The following is a 21,245-nucleotide window of genomic DNA, read 5'->3' as shown; positions in this document are numbered from 1 at the left end:
CAATGTGACCCACTGACACACTGTGATCCACTGACCCACTGTGATCCACTGACACACTGTGATCCACTGACCCACTGTGATCCACTGACTCATTGTGATCCACTGTGACACACTGACACACTGTGATCCACTGTGATCCACTGTGACCCACTGACCCACTGTGATCCACTGTGATCCACTGACATACTGGGATCCACTGACCCACTGTGATCGACTGTGATCGACTGACACATTTTGATCCACTGTGACCCACTGACACACTGTGATCCACTGACCCACTGTGATCCACTGTGATCCACTGACCCACTGTGACCCACTGTGATCCACTGACACACTGTGACCCACTGACACACTGTGATCCACTGTGATCCACTGTGACCCACTGTGATCCACTGACCCACTGTGATCCACTGACCCACTGTGACCCACTGACACACTGTGATCCACTAACACACTGTGATCCACTGACCCACTGTGACCCACTGTGATCCACTGACCCACTGTGATCCACTGACCCAATGTGACCCACTGACACACTGTGATCCACTGACCCACTGTGATCCACTGACACACTGTGATCCACTGACCCACTGTGATCCACTGACTCACTGTGATCCACTGTGACACACTGACACACTGTGATCCACTGTGATCCACTGTGACCCACTGACCCACTGTGATCCACTGTGATCCACTGACTCACTGTGATCCACTGTGATCCACTGACACACTGTGATCCACTGTGATCCACTGTGATCCACTGTGATCCACTGACACACTGTCGAAGTGATGTTACAAGCAGAGCCAGCTTGTAACAAATCCAATCTGTATTTAGAATTAGAATCAAATGAAGCTGTAATTACAACTAAGGACATTTTGAGATCATGTTTCTGCAGAGATGATGTTAACAAGAGAGTTATCACTCTGTCAGCGCCTCCGCCTCCTCCTCCTCCTCCTCCTCCTCCTCTTCCTCCTCCTCTTCCTCCTCCTCCTCCTCCCCCTCTTCCTCCTCCTCCCCTTCCTCCTCCTCCTCTTCCTCCCCCTATTCCTCCTCCTCTTCCTCCTCCTCCTCCTCCTCTTCCTTCTCCTCTTCCTCCTCCTCCTCCTCCTCTTCCTCCTCCTCTTCCTCCTCCTCCTCTTCCTCCTCCTCCTCCTCCTCTTCCTCCTCTCCCTCCTCCTCCTCCTCCTTCAACCCCACCAACTTCCTTTGTCCTGTTTTTTCCATTTTGTTTCAACATTCCAGTCATTCCCAGCGTTTCATAGCAAAGGCTTTAGTCGTTGCTCCGTTCGCAGAAAGCCAAAACACACATCTCCTCATTTCCTTTATCCCTCCGCTGACTCTTTCTTCTTCTCTCCTTCATTTCTTTAACTCTCTTTCTTCTTCTCTCCTTAATTTATTTAACTCTCTTTCTTCTTCTCTCCGTCTGTCTTTTCTCTCTCTCTCCATCGCTGTGGTTAGCATCTTTACAAACGAGCTCTACGTGATCAGCAGAGACTCAACTTCAAAGAAGAAGCTCATTGGTGTCAGGCCAGAGCCGTGTGTGTGTGTGTGTGTGTGTGTGTGTGTGTGTGTGTGTGTGTGTGTGTGTGTGTGTGTGTGTGTGTGTGTGTGTGTGTGTGTGTGTGTGTGTGTGTGTGTGTGTGTGTGTGTGTGTGTGTGTGTGTGTGTGTGTGTGTGTGTGTGTGTGTGTGTGTGTGTGTGTGTGTGTGTGTGTGTGTGTGTGTGTGTGTGTGTGTGTGTGTGTGTGTGTGTGTGTGTGTGTGTGTGTGTGTGTGTGTGTGATCTACACATCGTGTTTGCCTATTATTCTTGGAGGGGAGAACATTAAATTATCAAAACAAAATGTCACGAAATCTTGCAAGGAGTGTTTTAAACTTCCCTTAAGCCCCAGTGATACATGCTATCTATGCTAACAGCTACTACTCATCCAATCACTGATAGGCACAAATATAAGTGAACATGTGGCGGCTCTGTGTGTTGATTGTATCCCACTGTTTCTACGTTTGCAGTGTCTTTCTTTTATACAAACAATCAAGATGGTAACACTTATTTTGGAAAAAAATCGAATTGCGATTTTTCTGACAAATATTGGGATTCAATTTGCGATTTTTTTTTTAAGCGACCCAACGGAAGTTTATTGTACAATGCGGCCATATCTCCGGAGGTCGTATCAACGTTGTTGCTCAACTTCCGTTGGGTTGCTTTAAAGTCGAGCTTCAGTCTAAGACTCACCCTGTAATAGAAACATGTGATGGAGCATTACTAACCTGACTCAGATGGTTTCACCAAACCATCTAGGAGAGCTCCACTGGAAGCCATTTGGAAAAGGGCAGGCACTTTCAAAAATACTTGGCAGGTGATTGGATCAATCTGTCTATCACCTTCTACCATGGGCCACTTCTGATTGGTTAACAATGGCTGGTACATGTGGAGCACAGCACTTCTGATTGGTGTGGATGACTGACACACAAGAACAAAAAAAGAAAATTTGATTTGACAATTGCATCATTTAAAAATCACGATTTCGATTTAAAATCGATTAATCGTTCAGCCCTAGTAACACTCTATTTGCAAACTAAGCTAAAACTCTTGTGAGAATGACTGCCACAAACATATCCCAATTATTACTAGAGGTCAGTGATGAACCTTAATCATCTCCTGTAAGTTTGCTCAAATCGAGGGTTACCATGTCTACACGCCCCCCCCCCCCATAAAACACCCACAATACTCATTCAAACACTGATATATGTTTGTGTATGTGGATATGATGTCCCTCTGTGTGCCTGCCCTTTTGGTTTTCTATGGAGACAGACCATGACATTAGCATAATAGTAAACATGTAACAAAAGGAAACACACACTCCACATAAATACTTGGTGAGTCTTTCAAATGCTCCAACACCACAAGCTCCGGTTGGTCCGAAATAACAGCTTCATTCACACAGTTGGATGTCAAAGTGTGCCGTCTCTACACGCTGTTTTTGGTCATAAATTGACAACAATTCTGGCAAAAATGTTTGCTATAAGCTCCTGTGAAACAAAGTGTCCTAACCTTTATTATATAACAGTCCATTTAAAGCCATTTCACAAAAAGAGGGTAACCTTCTAGACAAAAATGTCCCAGAAAGCAGCAATTATATTCCCGCAGTCACCCAACACCATTTGTTTGTGCGTAAAGAAATGGTACGACCCGCTGTGCGCACATACACACTCTCTCTCTCTCTCCCTGCTGACACGAGCGTTGGACAAAAGAGGAATCAGATCTATGCATCGCTGACAGGAGGGGGGTGTCATGGCGCCATCAGGTCACATGACCTCACAGAGGAGGAGGCCAAACTCACAGAAGGGACGATGAGGCCGAACAAAACCCTCTGACACCTAAAGATGTTCAGCAGTGTGAGAGCTGGTGGTCTAACGCTGTAAACCAAAATAAATGAGTCACACTTTATCAATCCTTTAGAATCTGAATGTTTGCAAAGGAGAACGTGCTGCGCAAAGGCAACACTAAAGGAGTATATAAATAGAATTGAACATTTAACAAAGTACAGGGGCTCTATTCTGCTCATTTGCAGGTTCATATCAGTATGTAGTGTCTCTACTTTAAAGAGTCCTCTCCTGCTGATGTTCAGGTGTATATCAGTATGTAGTGTCTCTACTTTAAAGAGTCCTCTCCTGCTGATGTTCAGGTGTATATCAGTATGTAGTGTCTCTCCTTTAAAGAGTCCTCTCCTGCTGATGTTCAGGTGTATATGAGTATGTAGTGTCTCTACTTTAAAGAGTCCTCTCCTGCTGATGTTCAGGTGTATATGAGTATGTAGTGTCTCTACTTTAAAGAGTCCTCTCCTGCTGATGTTCAGGTGTATATCAGTATGTAGTGTCTCTACTTTAAAGAGTCCTCTCCTGCTGATGTTCAGGTGTATATCAGTATGTAGTGTCTCTACTTTAAAGAGTCCTCTCCTGCTGATGTTCAGGTGTATATGAGTATGTAGTGTCTCTACTTTAAAGAGTCCTCTCCTGCTGATGTTCAGGTGTATATCAGTATGTAGTGTCTCTACTTTAAAGAGTCCTCTCCTGCTGATGTTCAGGTGTATATCAGTATGTCGTGACTCTACTTTAAAGAGTCCTCTCCTGCTGATGTTCAGGTGTATATCAGTATGTAGTGTCTCTACTTTAAAGAGTCCTCTCCTGCTGATGTTCAGGTGTATATCAGTATGTAGTGTCTGTACTTTAAAGAGTCCTCTTCTGCTGATGTTCAGGTGTATATCAGTATGTAGTGTCTCTACTTTAAAGAGTCCTCTCCTGCTGATGTTCAGGTGTATATCAGTAGGTAGTGTCTCTACTTTAAAGAGTCCTCTCCTGCTGATGTTCAGGTGTATATCAGTAGGTAGTGTCTCTACTTTAAAGAGTCCTCTCCTGCTGATGTTCAGGTGTATATCAGTATGTAGTGTCTCTACTTTAAAGAGTCCTCTCCTGCTGATGTTGAGGTGTATATCTGTATGTAGTGTCTCTACTGGGACATGTCTCCATGCTTTAATGTTCAAAAAGCTCTTTATTGTTCTCATACTGCCTGTGCTGCAGCACCTCTTTTCACCCTCTGTCTGAAACCAGAGCCCAGTCTGCTCTGATTGGTTAGCTGGCCGGCTCTATTGTGATTGGTCAACCGCTTAGAGATGTCCCGCCCCTTAGCCTATCACGTACAATGTGCTGGGGGCGCTAGTCAATACAATGTTTCATAGTGATGAACACAGGGAACACAGGGATTTTAGCCTTTGCAGACCATTTACATGCACTAACCTACATGACACACTACAGGAAAGGAAAACACCCAAAAAGCAGAATAGGGCCTCTTTAAAATCAAATGTTTTACAACAAGAATGCCATCCTGAAAATGTGTCACTTTGACTGATTTTCTATAAATGTCAAATACCAAAAGTTAGCATTGAATGCTTGGTCAGATTCTCAATAATTTTTTGCAGCAAATTAAAAGATATAGATAATAACAGGTATGTCCCTGTATGCCCCTGTATGTCACTGTATGCCCCTGTATGTCCCTGTATGTCCCTGTATGTCACTGTATGCCCCTGTATGTCCCTGTATGTCCCTGTATGTCACTGTATGCCCCTGTATGTCCCTGTATGTCACTGTATGCCCCTGTATGTCCCTGTATGTCACTGTATGCCCCTGTATGTCCCTGTATGTCACTGTATGCCCCTGTATGTCCCTGTATGTCACTGTATGCCCCTGTATGTCCCTGTATGTCCCTGTATGTCCCTGTATGCCACTGTATGTCCCTGTATGTCCCTTGCACCATTCTTTAGCACTACTTTATTTCGGTTTTCTCCTGCATTTCCTTTATTTTTATGGCTTAAGTATATTATAATATTGCATTGTTAGAGGAGCCCGGGACTTTCATTGCCAAACTAAACTGTATTATGCACAACACCAGAGGGATGTATTAACTAATGCAATGGACGCCAAACTAAAGACGACAACTTCTATCCTGTGAGCTTCTGATTTAACGTTTTGAGCTGAAAATAATAATGTATTTTTGTTTTGTGTGCAGAGAGCCTGCTGGGAGCCCTGCTGAGGATCAAAGAGGTGATCCGGCTGCGGGTGGAGAGCAGCGAGGAAGAGGAGGAAGACGAGCGAGGGATGACCCAGCGGCTGGAAGATATCCTGCGAGAGTCCAGCGGTGAGAAACACACTGAAAACAAAAAGAAACGCAAACGTGTTGTCCTGTTGTGTGATACATCTAAAATCCTCAAAATCTTTGATGGAGCTCAACACCCGTTGATGTACACACCAGGGTTTCCGTTAGCCAGTAATTACCGTTTTTTTAGCTGGTAAAATGTAATAAAAACCGGTAAATTCAAAATGTCCGATGCTCCGATCATTATCGGCCGATATTCACTCTTAATAGTTTGATCGGTGCTCTCTATAAAGGCTGATCACGAGAGCTGGATCTGATCGATATGGACATAAACGCGATTGAAGTGTAACCGCACGCGAGACAGAGGTCAGATCAGCTGCTGCATAATCACCTGAAGCCCCGCCCACTGTTGAGCGCGTTGCATGAGAAACTGACGGGCTGTCAGGAGAGAGAGAGAGAGAGGCAGAGAGGAAAAGAGAGGATCCGTTTCTCCCGTGTTATTATTCAAAGTTAATGTAAACTTTTGAATAATGTACTTCATCTACTACAAGTAGTTTGTTTGAATGTAATAATGATGTTGTTTGTTGAATCATTTATTGAAAAATGAATCTGAACTGAGTTTTAAACATCAGCGGTCCTAGTCCGGGAATGACCTGCTAACGGAAACTCTGCTACACAATTCTTATTATTATTATTGAAACATGACCGTTAAGTTTCAAATGTATCCGGTTAAATGAATTATGTCTGGACGTTTGACCGGCGAGAAAAATTCCTAGCGGAAACCCTGGTCCACACTATGGGTGTTTAGCTCCATGCTAACATGTTAGCAGCGTGTTGTCCAACACCAAGCAGTATGTTTTATTTGTATTTTATTCAACATAAAACATACCGAGCTTAAAAAAAGTTTGTTAACTTAAATATTTGCAATATTAATTAGTGTCTGACTAAACTTAATTAACATGGTTATGCCTTTATTTTATATTTTATTCCATTCTATTTCAATGTAAATACTGCTTTATTTTATTTGTTATTTTACTATATTTTTTCTTATTTTTTCGACACCAAGTCAAATTCCTCGTACGTGTCAACCTACTGGTGATAAACCTGTTTCTGATTGATTCTGATTTTCATCAAGTACCTTAGAAGAAACAACATTAGGCGCGTTCACACCGGAGTACTTTTCCCGTTTAGTTCCGTTAGTGCCTGGGATTTTTGCGTTCACACCAAAAAGAGAACTTAGTTCCGAGAACTTTTACCCCCATTGGACCATTTTAGGTTAAAACAAAATAGAAAGTGAGCTCCAGCCCTAGGGGTGGGTAATATTGAGATTGAAAAGCTACATTCTGAGGAAAAACTGAATAATTTACCAGAAAAAAGACTCGGTATGCGTGAGTCTGCTTTCGCCACACTTCTCGTCTCTTTTCAAAGATACTTAAGTTAAGATGACGATTTCTTGGTTCAAATTCCATTCTCCCCCTCCTCCTCCTCCTCCTCTTCCTCCTCCTCTCTCCTGCAGGTCCTTTAGTTGCCGGGCGGACCAAAGACTTTGTGCAGAGGATTTTGGCGGCTAGTGCGAGCAGCCAAATCCAGAAAGAGTCTCCGCGGGGGGGCGAGGAGGTGGAGGGCTAAAGTCACCTAACCATCCACTTCCTCCTCCATCTTGCCACTCCTTCCTCTTCCTGCACCAACCAAGCAAGCAGTGAGACCTGAGGAGCTTCTCTTCTTCCTCTTTCGCTGTAAACGGAGGAAGAGGAGGAGGAAAAAAAACAACATGGTGTCCGTTTCCAACATCACCATCAGGCCAGATCTGCTGCTGCTGCTGCTGCTGCTGCTGACGTCTCTGTATTCTGTCTGTGAGTGTGTGTGTGTGAGTGTGTGTGTGTGTGTGTGTGAGTGTGTGTGTGTGTGTGAGTGTGTGTGAGTGAGAATGTGTGTGTGAGTGTGTGTGTGTGAGTGAGAATGTGTGTGTGAGTGTGTGTATATACATCCAGTATGAGCGTGCCTCTCGCCCTCTGTGTGCTGTATTTGTTTCCCAGTGTGCCTATGAATAGACATTGCACTGTTTTCGTAGATTGGTCTTAGTTTTTACTCGGCAGGGGGGCCGGTAGTGAGGCGAGGGCGAAGGGGGGCATCTGAGGATAGAGGAAGTGCAAAATAAAATAAGGAAGTGGGAGGAGCACAAGCCTGCGAGACAAAGAAGCGGGTGTGTGTGTGCTTTTTTAGTTTTCCGTTGGCCCTATAGAAGCATTTCATACCATTGGGGTTGCATCAGAGAAGTGAGAAGTGACCGAGTCCTGGACGGCAGCAGCTGTTCATGGAAACTACCGGCTGTTTGTTGTGGGGGGGAAAAAAAGTCCCCGCAGCTTTAATCGCGAAACTTAACTCCCCTTCATGGAAATGAAAGTTAAAGAGCAAACTGCACCTTAATCCAAGCTGACCAAAGATATGCTGCTGAAGCCACTCGACACCAAACCATTAACACGTCCTCCTGTTCTGCAAAGTGACTGCAGTGTTGACCCGCGTCCTTTAAAGCAGTGACTTTCCACCAGTGTCCCGTGGGGAACTGTCCAACGTCACACCGTCATCTGTCCCAAAACATTTGATGATGCAAATGAAATCCAACAGGTCCTAAGATTCACTGAAGAGACGTTTACTTTCATTAAATGTGAACAAATGTTCCATGAGGTTATTTGAAAGCAATGATATTCAATTGAACCTTTTATGTTTGACTTGATGTTAGCTAATACATAAATGTGAAATCTATTGACGCAATACATTTAATTAAAGTCAACGTTTCAGCTTGAACAGCCTCTCACAAAACACCTGTAGCTTTAAGACAACAACGGATGATTTCATGCTGACCATCTGAGAAACAGGTCACTTTAATAAAACACAAAGAGAAATCTCTCAAAGCTACTAAGGAGCTGAACTCTGAGAGACCTGTCACGAAATGATCATTATACAGTGTATATGCTTTATAAGGCTTAAATGTGTCATTATTTTGGGTTGTTCTTTGGCTTTTTATTAATGGCTTTATTCACGGCTCAGAAAAGGTTGAAGATCTCTGCTTTAAAGGATGACGTAACATTTGAAATCCCTTCTCCTTGAATGCACTACGACCTCAGAGCGTGGTGTGAGACAGACAGGAAATTACTGACACTTTATTATTTCGCCCTTTTACTAATCTGCACTGTCTTTCACCCTCAAAGGGAAGTGTCCTGAATGTTCCCCCGAGCCCTCTCCTCGACCCCTGCCCTGGTTATGTAGCGCACCTTCCTGAATTGCAATGACGAAGAGAGAAACACACTTGTAGATCTAGAAAGCAAATCATTTGTTTTTTTTATTATTATTTAGTTGTTATTCGACCCCCGTAGCGGGCGTCAGTCTGTTGAACTCTGCCTTTCTTCTGTGGTCTTTTCTGAAGCTGTAGACCAACCTGTCCACGGTCTCTAAATGTTGTTGGACGTAAAACTAAAGTAAAGGACCCTTTGAATTGCACTGTGGTAAGAGCAACTAAGCACCTTTTTAAAAGAGAGCTTTGAAAAAGACTCTTTAGTCGGCACCTTTTTGTCTAAAGACAGATCTTGATTGAGAGGCTTTGTTTCGGTGCTACTGTACGATGTGAAAAATAAAAAAAGCAATGCAAACCTGAGCGAGGCAGAAACTGCTGACTGGGTTTTGGCCTGCGAGCGTCCTGTAATAGGCAGTTAGTTTGCATAATGACGCCTTTCTGAAGTGCCTGGAGCTTAGGGACACGTGTTATTATGCCTGATCTTAAACCCTATTACAAGGTAACCCATGACTACTGCTGTCAGCCTGGCCTCACTTGACTCGGAGAGAAAAAAAAAAAAGCTATCCTATATTCAACCAAAATATTTCCCCTGCAGATTAAAATCTATACTTTGAGCTGGCACCGGTTTCTGTGAACTTCTACTCTGGGAACTACATGTCAAGGAACGGCTGTTTGTTTTTCAACCTTGAAGATCTGGGCTTCGTTCCAAAGCTCTGCATCGCGTCGGTCCTCCTATGGAAAACTCCACTTCCTGTCAGAGGAACTTTCAACCCCTTCACTTCCTCGTGGTCACTTCTGAAAAGCTGTGGACACAACAGTTCCAATTTCGGATTGTTTCTGTTTTGTTTTGTTGGAAAGGAGCGCAGTAATGTAAATGGTGACTGATGCCAGAGACTGATAGTGAGACGCAGCAGCATGAGGCTCTGATAAAGAGGACGGTAGGATTGTGTGGTGAGGGGTTATATGAGGTACTCAGCTGAGGACAGAGGCAACAGCAACAAAAACGTATTGTAGGCGCACAAAAGGACGTCCTGCCTCGTATCTACTGCTTAAATCGCAGCCCTTTTTTAACTACTGCAGCGACAAAACACACTGATTTAAACAGACGTATGGACTGTCTAACTTTTAATTTATACACAGACGAGGTTTGGCTCAAAATAAAAGTCTGTGCTGAAGTTCCGTCCATTAAATAAATAAAACAAAGCATAAAATGACTTAAAAAGACCATGCATGTGGCATTGAAAAGAGCACAGATGGATATATCTGCTGGACGAAAAAGCTCTCTCAAAATGATCAACAAAAATAGCCTACTCTTAAAATAATTGTTTTTTTTAGTTTCTAAAATGTTTTGCTGCTCACAATACGTCGATTCACTTCTGCACTCGTACTCCAAACTGGGACCTACCGTAGGTGATACACTGACCCTAGACGAGTACTTTATACAAACCCCACTTATAATCCAAACCGTCCCTTTAAACGCCACCACATGAACGTGGTCGGGTTTCCTTTACAAGTCTGAGGAAACGGCAGAAAACAACCTCACATATCGGTGAAGACTCAAATGCTCCCATCTGACACTTGGGAGGAGGACGGGGGGTCTCTGGGTTCAGGAGCGATTCCACTTTGAATGCATACGTTCGTGCTGATGTGTCCCTCCTCCAAAGTGGTGTTACGTAACAAAAACACCATCTGCTGTGTGCATGCATCTATATGCCAAAAACTGTTGAATTTCTGCAACAGATCAAAACGCCGGATTAAACGCAACTAGTGAATCTTGTGTGAGGGCTCATACTGTAGCATGACTCCTCTTTAAACACACTTTTGTATCCTGGAATATCCCTTTAACTGTAAAGCTTTAATGGGTGCGTTGCCAGTTTTTGGCAAAGCCACGTCTCCGCTCACATTCCTGACTCACTTTCCCAGAAAAGTCTCTGTTTGTGTACCTGGAAACGGATTTAGTGAGGGGAACGACCCAAAGATGTCTCCGTGGTCATTACTGAACCCAGGAAGTGCCGGTGGGTTAGACACACAGAGAATTAAAGCCAAGTCTGACGCAGACAATGACTCTGCACAAACTGCTTCATCTTATCGGTCACTTCCTCCTCGGATAACAGAGAGACCTAAACAGTCCTGAAGCTTTTCACTCTGATGTTTTCCAAAGAAGTGAAAGGGAGAGTTTGTGTGTCCTCATAATGAAAGTTGGATTCATCCCAGCTGCTGGCAGACAGGAGGTTTAGCTCCACTTCTAAGTGAAGCCGCTAAAGAACAAATCTGTGTTTTTAAACCCATTAACTCAAGTCTGATAGCATTTGGCTGTTATCCATCTTCTGTCAGTCACTTCTGAGGATTACTATTCAGTATTTCAAGGACATACTTTCTATTATAGGTGGCTGTAGAGCTGAAACAAATCAATGCCACTCGAAATCTACCGAACTCTGAGTGCTTTGTTCTGAGGGTCCTTCCTGTAGAGATCAGTAAGAGCTATCTTCACACTTAGAGTAGATTTTGAGTCATTCAAAAACCTCTGAGGATATCAAATTCCAAGGTTAGGAGAACAGTCTTTCCTGCAGATAAGCGGCTAATTGAGATCATATTGAGCTTATATTAGAATTTGCTGCACTCTATATCTTTAGAAATGGACATATGTGGGTGCTTAACCAACACAGGCTCTTCGAAACCACTTCAATTGGGCTCTGAGAATGCACGATGAGCATTTTCACCAGCAAAAAGAATCAACAAATCAATCGTATTCATTGTTAGTTACTTCTAAATTTGCCTGAAAAAGGTGTCACCCTTTAAAGTGCCAGAGTTAGACGTGGAGAGGGAAGCTTTAGTATCAGTAAACACATTAGAAGCTGTGGGTTCAGTTTGCTTGTAAAACACCAAAAATGTCAACAAAGAAGACTTGATTTCAATAGTAAACGTGTTATTGAAGTACAAAATGCTTCAGGACATCTGATCCGTGACAGAAGGTGATGCGGCCAAATCTACTAGACAACAAAACATCTGGATTAGGATTCACTACTTAAATCATTTTTAAGCTTATATTAGAATTTGCTGCGTTTTATGTCCGTGTGAATTTAACATATTTAGGTGCTAAACCAACAGAGGCTCTTTGAAACCATTGGACTCTGAGGACTGATCGGCATTTTCACCATAAAGATAACCAACGAATCAATACAATCACAGCTTGCCTGAAAACAGCTTCCCACCTTGGAAAGATTCATTACCAGTGCTAGTAGACTTCTGTTAAAGGTCCCCTCTTATGCAAAATCCACTTCTTCATGCCTCTTCTACATCAACATGTGTCCCCTCTTCTTCATGCCTCTTCTACATCAACATGTGTCCCCTCTTCTTCATGTCTCTTCTACATCAACATGTGTCCCCTCTGTGGAAAGAGATTCAGAAAGTTTCAGGAACAAAGATTCTCTCTCTTTTTGATCCATTTCTATAAAAACCTGTCTGAAAATGAGCTGATCAGATTTTGGCCACTTTATGATGTAATCATGATGTTTTGGCTTGAGTAACCATTAGCCAATCAGCAACCAAGGTAACCCCCCCCCCCCTTATCACCTGAATCTCCTCCTAGAGCACCATTGAGTTCTTTGTAACCAAATCTCTCTCAGAGGGGCGTGGGGAGGGACTCCTTATTTTTCATCTAAAGTAACAGACAGAGAATCAGCACTTTGGAAACAGGGCTGAAACAGAGGGGATTATGGGATGCTGCAATGATCTGTTTGGTGTTTCAGCCAATCATAGACAGGCTCTGTATATATATCTGAGACCTGAGATATATTGATGAAGAACAGTATAATAGGGGACCTTTAAGATATCCAGAGTCTAAAACAGCGTGTTGAACACTAAGTTATAAGACGAGGACAGGGAGACACTGTTGTCCTCTACTTTTTCACCTGAATAGACCCATCAGTAACCAACACTGGTGGGACGCTGCTGACCTCCAGGTGATCCCCCCCCCCCCTCTCTCCCTCTCTCGATAATGGCGCTCACATTGTCTGAAACATTGTGGAGCGTCTCCGGTTTCAAAGAGGCCGGGCAAAACGGCACTTAGCCTCCGAAATAGTTGATCAGAAACCTCTTAGGTCGCGTTCACACCAGCCTCGTTTAGTCCGGATGAATCGAACCCTGGTGCGCACCGAAAGAAAGGAAGCGTAATATTTGATGTCTTCAAAATCTTTAACGAAGCAGAATGAAGTGTTGAACAGTGTCATGTGAAGTCAAAATGCTCTGTCAACTATACATAAAAGTCAGAGTCCACCTTACTGCAGAATGTCTCTCATTATATTTTTAAACGCACGTGGTCTGATTGTAAAATCATCATCAGTCTGCTAGAGTCTGTTGACATGCTCTCCAGAGTGCTTTACAAAGTATTAATTAACACAACAAGAAATACATTCCTCTCAGATTATTTGAACTTTAGAGACCTGTATGCAGCAACATATAACACTTTAACAGGTTAATAGACACAAGGAGGTAAAAGGTATGATAATACAAATAAAATAAATAGTGATTTCTCTCCGACAGATAAGACACAAGACAACTGAGTCTAATCGCCGCGTCAAAATAACCTGCAGATGCTCCAAAGCTAATGTAGAAATGTCCGGGATTTGCGTTGATTAACCCCCTTAATGTCTGACCAATGGTTGAACAGCATTTCCGAGCACATGACTTGTGTTTAAAGTTTATAGTTCGTTTGAGTTTTGCCCATGTGAACGCAAACCGAACCTTCTGACAAATAAAACAATTGAACAAACTGTCGTCTGGTGCGCACCAAAGAAGCGACTTATCGGTGTGAATGCGACCTAAATCTCCACCTCACTCTGACAGCTGTAGAGGAGGAAGAGGAAGAGTATGTTTTTTGATGCTAGCGTCCTCTTTGTCGCTGATATGGAAAACCTCCATCTGGGAGAGAAGTTGGTTGTGGAAATGTTCAGTTTTCGAGCTTCTGGTCTTTGTTGAGTATCAAGTGAAGCTTCAGTTTGTTCCTCTCATGTCTCATCACTACCTTTTTAAGGTCAAGCTTTAAGCATCTGTTTTTAGGAAATATGAACATCTCTGGCAGTCTTTTGAAAACCCAGGTATTTTAATGTTTCTGCAATTAGCTTTTTAATCGAGTGGTGCAGTGATGATGTATTTAGCATTTTAAAGGCTCCCTCGACAAAAAGCAGTTGAATTTTCCCATTTGATTTCGGAATATTGCTGAAAATAAGCTCTTTGGCAAACAAACATTTATGATTTCTGAAGTAAAAAGGTAATGTCGTGCTATACAAAAACTACAGCACGGTCACATGACTTCACGTCAACACCGCTAAGCTAAAGGAGGCTAATGTTGGGCTATAAAGGAACTACAGCACGGTCACGTGACTTCACCACCGCTAAACTAAAGGCGGCTAATGTTGGGCTATAAAGGAACTACAGCACGGTCACGTGACTTCACCACCGCTAATCTAAAGGCGGCTAATGTTGGGCTATAAAGGATGGTTAAATGCTAACTCATCTCCGGTTTAAGGATTCATTCATGCACCACTCTTTTTGACCATTTCAACCCTTCACATACTCCATTTTCTGCCTAAGATCCAATTATTGCTGTGGACATTTTTCACTATTTAATGACTTTATAGACCAGATGATTGGCCGAACAATGGACACATGAATGTCCATTTGATGCTACAGTAAGATAATGCCAAACTAGCTTAGCTTAGTATAAAGACTGGAAACGGAGGGAAACAGCTTGCATAGCTCTGTCCTAGTTTCACAAAATCCAAACACCAGCACCTTTAAAACTCATTATTGCATCTCATTGAATAATTTAATCTTCAGACACACAATACATCTCAATTTTAATGTAGCGGTGTGTGCTACATGGTGCTAGCATCCTCTGAGTGGAAAACAGGCTTCAAGACCTTTTGCTTTTTTTTTTAAATATCAGTCATAGATTTGAATCACAGATGCTTCAGTATCTCAAAAGTAATGATGAAACATGAGAGGCAATAACACCTCGTTGATTACACCAAAACCGAGTCAGTGGTTTTCAGAGTAAAAGCCCCGACGTCTGAATGAAACGATACTCTGGTATTAAACGCAGACTTCCTGTGGAGAGCATAACGAGGGAATAATCACACCCTGCTGGGTCTTTAGTGAGGAAAGACTAGCAAACATTCCACATTAACATGTCATATAATGTACAGCAAACCTTTAGCCCTTTTCTGTCCGTCTCTCCGTAACCACAGTTATACTTCGGACCTGTTAACACATCTTTATGTACAACTCCTTCGTCAGTAAGTAACCTTTCAAAAGAAAAAAGTAGAAAAATACAAAAAAAATACAAGAAGTGCCGTACAAATAGAAGCCTAATATTTTCTGTTTTGGTTTTGTGTGAGTGTACTGTACACCTGTATAATGTATATTTTAATATTTATATGCTCTGTTGTATTAAAAGTATATTTTTAAAATAAAAACCGTGCCGTGTTTCTTTATTTTACGAGTTCACTAATAATTATTAATGTTATTGTTTTGTATTCATATTATTCTATAATGACTGATTTCATTATAATTGTTATCATTTTTATTTTGACAATAATCGTTATTTTAGTGATTTCATAATTATCTCTATAATTACTATTGTATTTTTATTATTATAATTATTTTTAGTTTTAATGATCTTGATTAGTATTTCATTATGATCCTTTTTTATTATTATTATTATTATTATTATTATTATTATTATCATGAAACAAACCAACCGCCTTTAGAAACCATTTTACAACATGTTGACTTGCTAAAAGCTGCTTTTTTTTCTGGTGATTGTGATGCAGCGTTATCAATTAAAGGTGTTGCTTTTTTATCACCAATTGCAGGATTTGCATTTATATTTTGGGATCATCAGTGCATGAATGCTGCACAGCGCCACCCTCAGGCCACACAGAGACACTGCAGCAGCCAGAAACCAGTTTAAAAATAACTTCTTCCTGAAGAATTTGAAGCAGGAAGAAGGAGGGTTTTGGGTTAATGCTTGTTTTAGAAGCTGGAAATAATTCACCTCGAGATGTTTTATGGGAGAAGTATCAGAGTGTGTACTTGAGTAAAAGTAGAAGTACTCAGATTGTGTACTTGAGTAAAAGTAGAAGTACTCAGATCTTGTACTTGAGTAAAAGTAGAAGTACTCAGATCTTGTACTTGAGTAAAAGTAGAAGTACTCAGGTTGTGGTAAAAGTAGAAGTACTCAGATCTTGTACTTGAGTAAAAGTAGAAGTACCAGAGTGTGTACTTGAGTAAAAGTAGAAGTACTCAGATCTTGTACTTGAGTAAAAGTAGAAGTACTCAGATCTTGTACTTGAGTAAAAGTAGAAGTACCAGAGTGTGTACTTGAGTAAAAGTAGAAGTACTCAGATCTTGTACTTGAGTAAAAGTAGAAGTACTAGAGTGTAGGAATACTCTGTCACAAGTAAAAGTCCTGCATTCAAAATATTCCTCAAGTAAAAGTATTAGTACTTAGTTACTCTCTCTGCCCTCAACTAAACCCATCTTAAAGCGTCAGATCAGCCCTAAAAAAAATGTAAAATACGTTTTCACTTCCTTTTAATGGTATTATAATATATGGATAGTTATTCCAGGTGATACATTTACTCAAGTACTAGAAGTACATTTCTCAGGTACTTGTACTTGACTTGAGTATTTCCATTTGACGCCACATTATAAATCACATTTGAAAGCTGATATTTGACCTTTTACTCTAGTTTCTTTTATTTGAATTATTCATACAAAATAAAACTAAATTCATATTTTGTTTGGGTTAGAGAAGAGCAGTACATAAGATATGCAGATTTATATATATGGATTGAAATTCCAAAGGCTCTACTTTTTAGCTGCTTTGGAAATGTTTAAAAACGACAGATCCTTACACATAAGTGCATTATATCATAATTATAATAAAGGGGCGTAAATCAACTCAGCCATGATTTTATTACAAAAAGGATTCTTTATTGGATTTTTTTATATTCACATATCTGTTAAAAGGTACCTTAAATCAAAACATCAAAGACAAAAGTCCCTTCAGTGAATAAAAGTGAAACATTGCACAAAGCCCATCAATCAGATATTGGTCCCGAGTCAGGAGGGAAACAGGAATCCCATTTCTGCTGTGAGATGTGTGTTACTCTGGATTTAGAAAGTCTTGTTACGGTAGAGAGGCGGAGAGAAAGGTCACACACACACACACACTGACAGTTTGACAGACGTGTCACAACTCATCTGTGTCAGGACGAACAAAGAGAGAGTGTGTGGAGGACACATTCAGCACAAGAGGAATCACGTTACACACATTTTAAAACAATGGGAATCATCATCATGTTGTTCGATGAGTCATGCCCCACTTTAAAATCAGAAAGTAATGAGAAATTCTGAATTCTTTGGACATAAAAAAAAAATACTTTTTTGCATCGTCATCGTCAGTCAAAAATAACAGTGGCTTCATTTGTACAGCAGAAACGCATTAAGATGTAAAATAAGATTAACATACCCCCTTTTATTGAAGGGGAAGGCTTTATTCCTCAAACGGCTCTATTTGAAAACCGTTTTTAGACATTTGACTCGTATTTAGATTTTATCCGCACTTTTTTCATTCATTTTGACCCTTTTTCGTGCACTCAACTCAGTTTAAACAGAGCCTCCGGGAGCCTTGGTCAGCTGTCAGCACCTTCATCCAAACACTGAGCAGATCTCTGGGCTTATTTCATCTAAAAAGCCTCTTGGCTGCGTCTCTCGTCTGATAAACATCGGAGGTCTCGACAGGAACAGAAGTGGCAGACGGTTATCAGAGAAGCTGACATCATGGGACGAAAGGAAAGCATCCCAGGAGGAGAAACTGTATCTCTGACGGCAGGGGAGGAAGCTGCTCTCAGGGTGATGTCACTGACGGTGGGGGAACATTTCAGATGCTAAGTAGTGGTTCAAAAAGGGGGGGTTTCAAGTCTGTTAGGAAGCGCTTGGAGGTCACATGTGGAAAGAGTAAGACAGATACAATCTAGACAAATCTGAATGATGGATCTAGGGATGAAATAGCCTCACACTAAGTTGTTAAATGTACGGTGGCCACTTTGGGACATTTCAGGCTCGCCGTCAGATGTGTCTCCTTCAGCTTCAGCTAAAACTAACGTGTTTTTTTAAATGAAAGTAGTGAGCATCATCAACTTCGACTTTATTGGTCACGTCATCATGCATTCATTTGCATAAAAGGTTAGCAGCTGTGTTTTTGCAGTGAGGGAAATCAAGTGACAGGATGCTCTGAGCAACATTGGAAATGAATCATAGTTTTGCTAAATGTTACGCTAGTAGCAGACGTTGGAGCAAACAGAAAGAGGCCCGGTGGTCTTTGTGATAATGACGGCAACATGATACCACTTTGAAACGCTTTAACAAAACGCTTTAAAGGGTTTTTTGCCCCGTTAACATCAAATAAAACAAACCAAAGCTAACAGGGTTCATAAGGTTCACGTTAGGTATTGCAGAGTAACTGTAATTAATACCAGTTCTCATAAATAGGAATGTCTTGAAAAAGTTAACAAAATAAAACCTGATGTCTTTAAAAAGGTAATTAAACCGAAATGTAAAGTTATATTGAATAAATTAGTGTTAGACTGACAATAAACTGTATTTTGAACAATCAAACGACCAACTCATTCAAATGTCTCGTATGACACGGTGTAAACTGGAGAACATGGGAAGGTTTCCACCTCCTCATCTTCACATTAACAGAAACACATCGACCGTGAGATCAAAGTACAGCGAGATGTGTCTAAGAGGTATCTGGTCCTGCTCAGAAAGGATTAACTGACCTAGATGAAGCATCCTCAGAGTCATCAGGATGAGCCGCGCTGCCTGCAGGCGTTTGTATTTATACATCTGTCATGGAAAGCTATAGAAACATTTGGCCCCTATAGAAACACCTTGTTGCATTTCTTTCTCTCCTATGTGCCTGAAGACGGCTTCCTAAATGGACGTTTAATGGTATTCCAGAAATATATAATCCCATCATCTTCTGCTCAAGAGTGAAGACATTGACCGACACATGGCTTCAGATCAGGGAGATATTGGTGGAGAACTTATGATACTCCTGTTGCTTCAAGTTGATTCTCTTCCTCTTCCAAAGAAGGAACCCAGAGAACATTATTCCAGTCTGTGATTGGCTCTTTGTTTAAAGCTGCAAGATTGAACTGTGGCGTTTGATTCCCAGCATCATTAGAGAGCCTTCTTCCACGCAAAAAAAAAAAATGGCGAAGTCACGCCATTGGCTGGTGAGTAATTCCAGGTTCCTCTGTACTCACGTTCTGTACTCACGATCTGTACTCACGCTCTGTGCTCACGCTCTGTGCTCACGCTCTGTGCTCACGTTCTGTGCTCACGTTCTGTGCTCACGTTCTGTGCTCACGTTCTGTGCTCACGTTCTGTGCTCACGTTCTGTGCTCACGACCTGTGCTCACGTTCTGTGCTCACGTTGTGTGCTCACGTTCTGTGCTCACGTTGTGTGCTCACGTTCTGTGCTCACGATCTGTACTCACGTTCTGTACTCACGATCTGTACTCACGTTCTGTACTCACGATCTGTACTCACGTTCTGTACTCACGTTCTGTACTCACGTTCTGTACTCACGATCTGTACTCACGATCTGTACTCACGATCTGTACTCACGTTCTGTACTCACGATCTGTACTCACGATCTGTACTCACGATCTGTACTCACGATCTGTACTCACGATCTGTACTCACGATCTGTACTCACGTTCTGTACTCACGATCTGTACTCACGTTCTGTACTCACGATCTGTACTCACGTTCTGTACTCACGATCTGTACTCACGATCTGTACTCACGATCTGTACTCACGTTCTGTACTCACGTTCTGTACTCACGTTCTGTACTCACGATCTGTAGTCACGATCTGTACTCACGTTCTGTACTCACGTTCTGTACTCACGTTCTGTACTCACGATCTGTACTCACGTTCTGTAGTCACGTTCTGTAGTCACGATCTGTGCTCACGATCTGTGCTCACGTTCTGTACTCACGATCTGTACTCACGATCTGTACTCACGTTCTGTACTCACGATCTGTACTCACGATCTGTACTCACGATCTGTACTCACGTTCTGTACTCACGTTCTGTACTCACGTTCTGTACTCACGTTCTGTACTGACGATCTGTACTCACGTTCTGTACTCACGATCTGTACTCACGATCTGTACTCACGTTCTGTACTCAGGATCTGTACTCACGTTCTGTACTCACGTTCTGTACTCACGTTCTGTACTCATAATGTCTTATTTTTGTTACATTTAGGGAGGAATTATATCATATTCTCCCCTAGAATGGATCAATTTAAGTGGAGTTGGTTCCCAGGCTTGTTTAAGTGTCCTTGTCCAAGTAAAAACCAAAATCTGGCCCCTCAGCTGGTGAGTAATTCCAGGTTCCTCTGTACTATGTTTACATTTAAGGGGGAAATCATAAATGGATCAATCTAGGTTTTGAGTTTGGTCATCCCAAGTGTCCTTTTCCCTGTAAAAACCAATCTGTCCCACAGCTGGGCAGTAATTCCAGGTCCCTCTGCTCTCACACTAATGAGGTGTTGTGCCCTCCCCTCTCAGGCCAGCAGCGCCTCCCCCTCCTCGGCCCACAGCAGTTTGAGGGTCTCGCTCTGCCGCTGCTCCCTCTGGTGGATCCTCCTCAGACGCAGGATGTACAGCAGGATGGCCAGCACCACCACCAGCACACACAGGGAGAACAGGTGGTGGTTGTAGAGGAAGGAGGAGCGCAGCCAGCTGGGGTGGTTCTGACGGAGGGTCTCCTGCTGGAGGTCCCTGGAGGAGGAAGAGGAGGAGGAGGAGGAGGACAGAGACACTACATTAACCACATATATTCATATTTTCTATAATGCACAAAAGCAATATGTTATTCTTCAATAACATGCATGCCCACTGCTCCGATGCAGAGATGGCAAAGTACACACATCATTTACTCAAGTAGAAGTACAGATACTCGTGTTTAAAAATACTCTGGTAAAATAAAAATATAAACAATTTTAATAGAAATAAAAAAGCTTTAAAAAAGTAGAAAATATACGTGTTGAATCCAAATGTACAGGAACAAAAATATAAAAGCAGAATATTATATATACATTACGTGTCAGGAATGGAATATTACATTGAATATACATGTAAAATGTTCAGTGCGAGTTTAAGTCAATTTATCCAAGAGAAGCTATGGAGCAGAGGAGGTGTGTGTATGTATGT

At 41.9% G+C, this 21,245-nt stretch overlaps 2 protein-coding genes across 3 annotated transcripts in view; one reads left to right on the top strand and one right to left on the bottom strand.

Moving 5' to 3' along the window:
* The window catches only part of LOC307039219 (CREB3 regulatory factor-like), a 39,208-nt gene extending 18,478 nt beyond the window's left edge, over window positions 1-20,730 (top strand). Inside the window, exons 4-6 of one of the 2 annotated variants that reach the window (XR_013808173.1) lie at window positions 5,564-5,692; window positions 7,167-7,503; window positions 20,601-20,730. Coding sequence is in view for 1 of the 2 variants with exons in the window: in XM_079681077.1 (XP_079537203.1) it covers window positions 5,564-5,692; window positions 7,167-7,279 (242 nt within the window). In the remaining variant the exon portion in view is untranslated. Of the gene's footprint in view, window positions 1-5,563; window positions 5,693-7,166; window positions 15,419-20,600 lie in introns of those variants that run through there. The other variant, XM_079681077.1, reaches the window with a different exon arrangement.
* LOC307039207 (ectonucleoside triphosphate diphosphohydrolase 4-like) overlaps window positions 16,916-21,245 on the bottom strand; it is a 31,652-nt gene continuing 27,322 nt past the window's right edge. The window contains exon 14 of the mRNA XM_079681050.1: window positions 16,916-20,813. Coding sequence (XP_079537176.1) covers window positions 20,597-20,813 — 217 coding nt within the window. The 3' untranslated portion in view covers window positions 16,916-20,596. The remainder of the gene's footprint in view (window positions 20,814-21,245) is intronic.

Source organism: Notothenia rossii, assembly GCF_949606895.1.
Source record: "Notothenia rossii genome assembly, chromosome: 1".
In the NCBI taxonomy this organism is placed as follows: domain Eukaryota; kingdom Metazoa; phylum Chordata; class Actinopteri; order Perciformes; family Nototheniidae; genus Notothenia; species Notothenia rossii.
Note: the sequence above shows the minus strand (reverse complement) of the source record. Positions and strands in the feature narration are given on the sequence as shown.